The sequence below is a fragment of the Helianthus annuus genome, chromosome 3, assembly GCF_002127325.2.
Source record: "Helianthus annuus cultivar XRQ/B chromosome 3, HanXRQr2.0-SUNRISE, whole genome shotgun sequence".
NCBI lineage: Eukaryota > Viridiplantae > Streptophyta > Magnoliopsida > Asterales > Asteraceae > Helianthus > Helianthus annuus.
This window is the reverse complement of record NC_035435.2, coordinates 162,896,743-162,906,126: the sequence shown is the minus strand read 5'-3', so window position 1 is coordinate 162,906,126 and position 9,384 is coordinate 162,896,743. Positions and strand designations below refer to the sequence as shown.

The 9,384-nt window shown below is 36.4% G+C and overlaps 1 protein-coding gene across 1 annotated transcript; it reads right to left on the bottom strand.

The window, feature by feature from the left end:
* Positions 1 to 584: 584 nt before the first annotated feature.
* On the bottom strand, positions 585 to 3,233 carry LOC110930446 (glycosyl hydrolase 5 family protein). Its single transcript, XM_022173749.2, has 3 exons — positions 2,638 to 3,233; positions 1,423 to 2,017; positions 585 to 1,164 (listed from the first exon to the last, which is right to left on the bottom strand). The coding sequence occupies exons 1-3, from the start codon at positions 3,205 to 3,207 to the stop codon at positions 713 to 715; spliced, it is 1,617 nt and encodes a 538-aa protein (XP_022029441.1). The 5' UTR covers positions 3,208 to 3,233; the 3' UTR covers positions 585 to 712.
* Positions 3,234 to 9,384: the final 6,151 nt, after the last annotated feature.

Genomic DNA, 9,384 nt, shown 5'->3' with positions numbered 1-9,384 from the left:
CTGATTGACGTGGCACACTCTCATTGGTTGATTTTTTAGTTTGCCACTCCAAAGTGTTTAACCACTCCTTACACCCTTAGAGCTTATGTGAGACTTTTCTGGGTAGATTTCAAGGCATACAATATATAGAAATAAAGGTTTCCATTATAAATCCATGTTTTATGCCAAAAAATGAATCGAAAAACCCGATCTATACCCGAACCCGAACCATAACCGACCAATACCCGAACCATACCTGACCAATACCCGAACCCTACCCGGACCCGGAGATAGGCTATTCTAATATCCGGGTATTGAAAACCCGAACCCTACCCAAACCCGGGTACACCGGGTATAGATTTTATGGGCAATACCCGGACTCGAACTCGGCCCGAGTATGACCAATACACAAAAAGTCAAAACCTGGTCATACCCGTATCCGGGTATATACACGAACCGGGTATTAAAAAAACCCGGATTGTGCACCTCTACTCCATAGCCTGAGCAAAAGCCCACATCTAATCTAAATAAAAATACTATAATGTTAGTTTGCCGTAAATGGGCCACTCAATCTAACCAAAACCCACATTATAGGCTCAAGAATCAAAGATACAATAGGGCTTCATTTGCCGTAAATTTGTAATAAACATATAACATTTTTCCCCTTCAATCTGATCTTAATTTGACCAAAAAAATGATATGTCAAAATCAACATTAAATCTACTCTGGATAATCATTGATCCATCCTACTGACTGGGATGAGCTTCAACCATTGGCTTTGTGGATTATCATCACACTTTATAACATCTCTCAAATCATCATCAAGACATAAACACTTATTTGTCACAATCTTTAAAGTAGAAGCATCCACTTCTAAACATAAATTGTTCCGTTGGCTATCTTTAGAGGCCAAATGATGTTTTGAGCTCGAAACAACGTTCCAAGAACTTTCAGGAGTCGAGCAGTTGTCAAGATGAGATATGATAGGTGACATGCCTTGTTTGACGGTTGTTAGGCAGTGATTTGTGTTCTTTAGTTGGATCGGGCCACCATCTTGTTCATGAATCCAGTGACTCGCGTGTCGACAACTTGTCATGGAGAGATGGTGGCTTGATCCGACACATTGTCCACTTAAAGGGTGGTACAAAATGTAAGATGCTTGGCTGCTTGGTCCATGATCATAACCTGTAGTGTAGCAAGAGATTATTTTTGAAATACAGATATATATGCATATAGGGACTCATTCATTAGAAAATCAATTTTAAATTTAGAATTACGAGAACCATATTATTCACTTACATATAATGAGTTAGAAATGAGTGACATAGACAATTAAAAATTGTTTTACGCATTATATTTAAAGTAAAACACAATATTTACTATTCTCTGCTTAAAATTGATTACATATGTATATGTATCAATCCCAATTATTGAATATAGTACCTTGAATCATAGTTTGAACAAACCGTAACCGATCCACCATTGTAGAATTTCTTAGCTTCTCCCACATAAAATCGTACATCCCATACACATCTTCCATATCAACCTTCCCTTCCCTAAGCATATAACTCCCGGGCAACTGCCACAACGCCCAATCGATATCAATCTCTGCCACCGTCGCCAACAAGCACACAAAATAACGATTCTCCATCTCATTCCCACCTCTCTGATCTAACCCGAACTCACTTAAAAATAGCGGGACCGCGTTTCCACTCATCCGTAACAAAAACCCCGAATTGTCCATAAACAATTTGGTCACGGTCGCACAATAGTCATTTGTTTGAAAAATCCATTTATCATATGGTTGCCCAAATGAGTACCAATGTGACTCAAACACTAACTTGTTATCCAAACTTATGGTTAGCGGCTGAGTTTTCAAGAATCCGAGGTTTGTATCATACGACAAACCCGAAAAGATAACGAGAATGTCTGGATTCTCGTGATGAATTGCCGCACCACCTTGTTGCATGTACTCGTACCATGTTGTCACGTTTTGTCGTGGCCCACGTAGCTCGTTTCGCATACTCATTGCCACTACCTAACATGTACAGAAAATGTATTATAAAGTTTTAAAAAGGTCTAAATGTTAGTGACATTAATTAAGACAACAATTTAATATTTTCCACGTAAGCTTCTTGTAAATGACATATTTTTCATGATTCTTGCCGATGAAATGACATAATTTTCTTGATTCTTGCCGATGAGCATTGTACGGTATAGTACGCAAAACTTTTGGTTATTTTTGACACTTCAGCCTAAAAACGAAACGAAACTTTTTGTATCTGTCCTCCCTAAGGTTTTATTTTTGTTGCAATTTTAATCCAATAGTCAAAGTGAGTTAGAATTTTCTTTTTTATCGTTTTTCCCCATTTAGTTAAAATATATTATGACATAAAATGACAATTATACCCTTAATTAAACGAGGAAACCATAAAAAGGGGAGAAGTTAACTAAAAATTCTAACTCAGTTTATCAATTAGATGAAAATGACAAAAAAAAAAAAATGAAACATCAGGAACCCAGATATAAAAAGTATTTTTATAGACTGAAGTGAAAAAGTGGGCTAAACTGAGAGACCATTATTGTATCTTACTCTTTCTAAAATATACGTAATTTTAAAAGTTTAGAGACATATACTCTTGATTATGTAATGCGTACCGAAGGATTCCCTTTGTACCGGCAAGCTACTGCCACCAAACCCCGAACCCACTCATCAGGGTTGAAATACTCGTCCCCAAAAAACCCATTCCCGTCATCGTATCCGCAACACCACTCGGGCAAGCTAATGTGATTATCGAGCACCACCATTATCTTCCCTTTTCCCATCGCCTTAACGACCGCATTTTGAGCTTCGACAATGCTCATTTCCAACACTTCCGGGTTGTTTTTCCTGACGCCTTCTTTAGTGGCGGTTAAATTCCATCGGTCTAGGGACTCCGAAACAGTGAGATTTGAGTATCTAGTGTACATATATGTAGCCCACGTGAGTCGCACGCAGTTAAACCCCATTTTGTGAGAAATATCCGACACAATGTCTTTCATGGGCCTCTTGTTTAGACCCTCAGGAATCATAACATGAAGGTGGCCTGGCCAGTTTACACACGCGAGTTTTACGCGGTCGCCGGTGTTTTCGTCGACGATCCACCGTGATGACGTGGACAGTGGGAATGAATGAGAAAGGAACACAAATAAGTGTAGAATGAAAACATAGGTGAATGGTGAAGACATATTGGGTGATGGTAAAATGTGCACACTGCTTGTTATTATGTTATGTTTATATAGGGTGTTTTTTGGTTGATATTTAGCGACGGGTTGTTGCCGTCACTAAAAGTGCGTCTCGTTGACTTTATCACGGGTGTTTGTGACGTGCGGACTTTTGCATTCACGGATTTACTTTTCCAACTACCATCAAATTTACCATTAAATTCAATTATCATTCCCAATATAGAAAATGAAATTGTACACACTTTTTGAAAACTAAAAATCTAAAATGGTAAATATAGGTAGAAATATAGACCAAATCGGCTAATGAACCTCATTTATAGAAAAGATTAAAAATTATTTACTTGCTTAATACATATGAATTATTTATTATATAAATGGGTAACGAGTCTAGTTACTGAACATGTTAAACAATTGAAGCAAAACCGTGAATAAGGGAGTCAATGAGGATGTGAAAAGACTTAAATGCCCTTATGTGAACTAGATATAGGATACATAGATCAGGGAGGAAATTGGTACTTTATAAACCATTAAGGTAAAATCGTTAAAATAATGAAACCACAGGGAACAAAACGATAGTTAACTCTATATATTAGAAAATCTATAAAGTAATTAATGAGAAAACTTAGTTAATTTCTCAATTATGTATATTACAGAGGACAAAAATGGTTCGTAGCTTATTAATAGCAGCTGTTTTCTTTTTAATGCAATTACTTTTTGTACATATAGTGAGAAAGGACAGCATTTAGGGGTATATATAGTTTAGCCACAAAATATACGGACGCATAGTAATGGATTTATGTGTACAATAAGTGATGTGTATTAATGTCCAATGCCCATTTAACATAGACTTCACGTGGGTTCATACTTAATAGGTACAAGTAGTGTACTTTCACATACAACTACCCCACACATACGCATGTATAACATAGCATGCTAGAAAGATACATTGAATAAATATAAAACAGTAAATAGTAAATAAAGAAAGTAACTAAAAACTTAATATGTTATGTTTTAATTTTTTTTTAATAACAATAATTTTTAGATTTTCTGTAATAAATTAACAACGTCTCTTGAGTACATATATTATGTTTAATTACTATTTTTTTAATTAACATTTTAAATTAATAAATAGAATATAAATGGGAAATAAGAGAACCGCAAGAAAAATCTTAACTCACATAATTGTAACTAGTTATTTATTTATTAGGTATAGATTTATATTTTTATATACACTTGGGTACATTAGTTTTATTTTATTTTATTTTATTTTTTTGTAAAGCATCGTATAAATATTTGTGTGTACTGCTGACCATATACAATAGAAGAGTGAAAATAGTGAATTTTTTCGCTACATAACCATCTTTATATCTAAGCGCATGTACTAGTATTGTGGTGGTGTAAATCATCTTTATATTTATAATTATGTAGTTGTGCTCTTGTCAGCGGCGGATCTAGAAAATCCGCCAAGCCGTAACGTTTTATAAATAAGCCGTAATGAAATCGAAAAAATCTCAAATTTTTCCAAAATTTACACTAATTTTTCCAAATTTTTCCGCGCCAAGCCGTAGCGGGCGTTGCCCCCCGGCATAAGGTAGCTCCGCCACTGGCTCTTGTGGCCGCTCCAATTTGTGGGTTGGTTGGTTTTAATGAAATTAACGTTTAAAAAAAAAAGTAGTACTCTGGTGTAAGAGCTTCCCGGCCTACGGATCTCGACCAATCCCCATTTTGTAACCATGATTGTAGTTCTGCCATATATTTCGTTCCAACTAGAATTGTTGTTGGGGGCATGTGACTTCTGTGTAAAATTGAAGGTTGAAACCGGAAAAGGAGGGGTGTTAAAGAAGGGTTTAAATTGTTCCAACAAATGGTCAAATTGTCAGGATAATTAGTTGAGCGTCACACACATAACACCTAACTCAACTTATTATGGTACATTTATTTTATAGTACTTGCTACATATTTAATAAAGAAGTTTAAATAAAATTATATCTACATGTCAATAGACTCAATTCCAAAACAAACTTAGAGGGGTTACTACGATGCAACTCCGTTTAAATAATTTCGTGTTTGACATAAACAACTTAAAGATAATAAATAAGTTTATTCTGGACTTTGTACTGCATTTATTAATTTATGAAAGCGTCATGGTGATAATGAAAAATAGATATTAGATCTCTTACATTACCATAGTCTTATCTATACTATACTAGGTTAGTTCCCCGTGTGTTACACGGGTTGAACAATTTAAATTATATAATAAATATTCTTGTAAACGTAAATCAAAGACGGAGACATTATATATTTTTGATAAATAATGAAACTAATAATAATAGTAAAAAAATCTCATACATGTGTACAGAGGCGTTTCTGAGAATTCATGTACCCTGTTTGAGCTCGAAAAAATATGTTATTCCTTAATGTTTTATTATTATTATTTAATTTTAAAATCAAATGGGTATTTAGCTCACTAAAGCTAATGCCAATGGGCTAACTTCCAAACAATAAAAATTCAAAAAATTTTGTTCTTCCGTAATGTTTTATTATTATTATTATTATTTAATTTTAAAATTAAATGGGTACTTGGCTCACTAAAGCTAATGTCAATGGGCTAACTTCCAAACAATAAAAATTGTTTTGACCCGATTCCAGTTGCTACTGATTTTAAATAATAAATAAAGTATTTTAGACTTTATAAACTGTTCGAGAAACTCAGATTTCCTGTAGAACTCTAAAAGCCTCTTTTTAATCTTTAAAAAGACCGAAATACCCCTACGGGGCATAATATCAACTTAAACTCGTTACGGGCATTATGGAAGGTATCCTACTGATACCACAACCTCTTTAAAGTATATTGACTTAGGAAAACAGTGTAGGACTCTTACGGTTACCCGTTGCGCCTTTTGCGCGCACGGTTCGGCTTATGTAACTAGTTTACATAAATTAGCCGATACGGGTCAAACCATATTGTCTTGACCCCAAAATCCAGAGTGTGAATATTAAACCCATATAAAACAAGCCTTCAAACTTTTTGGGTCAGAATCACATTCCATTCCCGGTTTTCGCCTTTCACGCGATTAAACCGTATCTATCCTTGAAACTGACCGGTCTAGGCTACGGCTAATATAAAGACCCGTTAGGATTCTAATAGGTTATTTTAAAACCTTCGTTCCAGAATAGGAGCCCGGTAAAAGATATCTGTGATTTAATCAATTAAGGACTATACTTGCAAAGGTAAATACTTTTAACTTATTTTCCGTATTACGGGCTTGGGGTACGGTATCTAAAATACCGCTTGGTCGGGCAATTGACCCTAACTCATTTGTAGTTGGGTATTATCAATGTGACCCGTTTAAAAACTTGTTTTGTTGGCTTAACGCCTTTGGGGGCTTAATGACCATGTCCCGGATATCCTTGGCATCATTTTACGAAATGGCCACGACCTCGACATCCGCGTGTAGGTGTACACCCGGCATTATGTCTATATTAATTAAAGGTGTAACGTTGGTTTACCCACCTCGGTTTTACGCTATGTGGTGTGTCTATTAAACTTTAACCCGGCACGACCCGGGCGACCGAACGCATAGCAAGCATGTAATTCTTTACAAGATTTAATTATAAATTATCCCAAGTTATAAAAGAGTTTGTGCCTTGTACATTCAAATCAATTTTAATAAACATTTTAAAAAAGTGTCGGTTGAATGTATTTACCAGTGTAAACTGACGTATTTTCCCAAAAAGATTAACTGTAGGTACTAAACGTAATCGGCTGGCTATAGCTCCTTAGCATCTTAAAGAGTCTCGCAAGCTTTCCTGCTGAGGGGGAAACTACACTACACAACCATTTCCTGCTGAGGGGGAAACTGGAAATGCAGGAAAGGGCGGCCTCGCATCTTGACAACCAAGGAGACCACAATCGATCGTAGTGAAACATGAATCCTTATGTCCACTGCAAACACAGAAACATCCATGTTCAATAATCCCTGAAATTAACCACAATCAAATACTTGTTCGATTTTACCTGAAAAGTGCGAGAACAGGGAAAATCAGACAGGTGGATCGACGGTGGCCGGTGGCCGGTGGTGTGGTCGCCGTTACTGGATCTGTCGGTGGAGGTGGATGCATCATTGCATTCTGTGGTGCGCTCATTCTCTGCTGGCCCAAATGTAGCCGGTGGTGTGGTGAAGAAGAAGGAGTGGCCGGTCCCCGGTGGAGGTGGATGAAGAAGAAGGAGTGGTCGGTCGCCGGTGGGTAATGAAGAAGAAGGAGTGGCCGGTCGCCGGTGGGTGATGAAGAAGGAGTGGTCGTCGCCGGTGGGGGGGGGGAGTGAAGAAGAAGGAGTGGAGTTGGAATCTTAGGGGATAAGATTGAGATAGGATGTTATATTAAGGGGTAATACTAATATATAAGGTACTATTAAGGTGAAATTACATATTTAGCCTTTGACCCTCACATTGTTTTGTTGACCGGTTAACAAATTTGATGTCAAGGGGTAAACTTGCGACATAACAGCGAACATTGGGGGGTAAAATTGCAATTATTTCGTTAGGGGGGGGGGTAAGGGTGCCAATTGGCCTAAACCCCAGGTGATAAAATTGCAGTTTATATATTTCACTTACACTACTAGAAAGGTTTTTTTGCAACCTATTTGGAGGATTTGGGTGCACATTGCACACAATCAATTCATCCGGGTTTTCATCACACCGTGTGTTACATCAGAGAGTTTTTCTTTTGTGATGGCACAATGACTATTAAGTGACAACCAATGATATAGTTTCCCGGGGGAACGCCCAAGCCAAAAAAAAATATAACAATCTTGACCAAGCCACAAACCTATACAAAACTAAATATGATATGGCCAACACACTCTTCCAAAACTAAATAGAGACATCGTAATCTCAGTTAACTTCATTGTTGGTGTCACACCATTGATAGTTTGATAATTATGATATACCTTTGGTGTGACCCAAAAGTAAGGGAGGTATCAAAGTATACCGAGAACAAATATATGTTTATGTACGCTAATCCCATAGGAGCTTATATTCAAATCTAATGTCAGTTATACCTAATTTCATAATGACGAACATTAGTACAGCACAATTAATTCTTAACTGAAAGGTTCAAATGAGAAGAAATTTTTTGTAAAAAGAAAAAAGAACAAGTTTCAACCAATAAGAATGCTTCATTTAATGTTAATGTAAGGGTACATTTGTAAACATAAATCATTAATTTCTAGTCTTCCTCTTTAATAACTAACTACATTAAATTTGTAACTTATTTTCAAAATATATATATATATTTTTTTTCAAAAAATAAAAATAAAATTAATTTTGAGTGTAAGACAAATTACTAGGTGTGTATGATAAATTACGAGTTGTGTATAATAAATTTAAATATGTGTAGGATAAATTTCAAAATGTGTAGGATAACCTTTTATGTGTGTAGGCAAAAAAAATTATTGTGGATGATGATAGTCTTTATGATTAATTAATTAGTTAAAGATAGTAATTAATGAGATGAAAGAAAAACTACTTAATAATTTACATTTGTACCATTTCTTTTTTTGTTCTCAATTAAATTTTCTTCTCAAATGAACCTCCCCTAATTCCTAATTACCTGTCTCATGCAAAAAAGTATATAATCAAATTCAATGATTTTCCGTTTTGTAACCAATGTAAGTTAAAGAGTTATTTTCTGTGTCATTCAGGTAAGGGCGAATACGGGTGATGCTGTTTCGTCTTTGATGAGAGCGAGGTTTTATCGATTATTCCACTATCGTGCATTTGGGCGGGTGAAGGTTGGGTTTCCACGCATCTTGGAGAGCCAGGTGCTGGCGGCGGTCGAGTAATCGACCTTGGCTACAGCGCTCGGTGCCACGGTGGTTGGCACGTCATTCCTTGCTGTTAAAAAAGGAGTTATTTTCGAAGTACTATAATAGTTGTCAATGTGAGAGTTGCCCAATTGGTAAATACAGACCACACGTGCTGATTGTCAAAGCACGTGTTCTCGTGTTTGGTCACTTTACCCGAAGCAATCTGACCAATCGTGAAAGCACTACCCCTAAGTCCACTGTCACACCCCCAAAATCCAACTGCGGAGTATCGCCGCGTGGGAGCGTGACTGACCAGGATCTTAGCCACCAATCATATTGAACATGTAATATAGTTAAGTATAGCGGAAGCA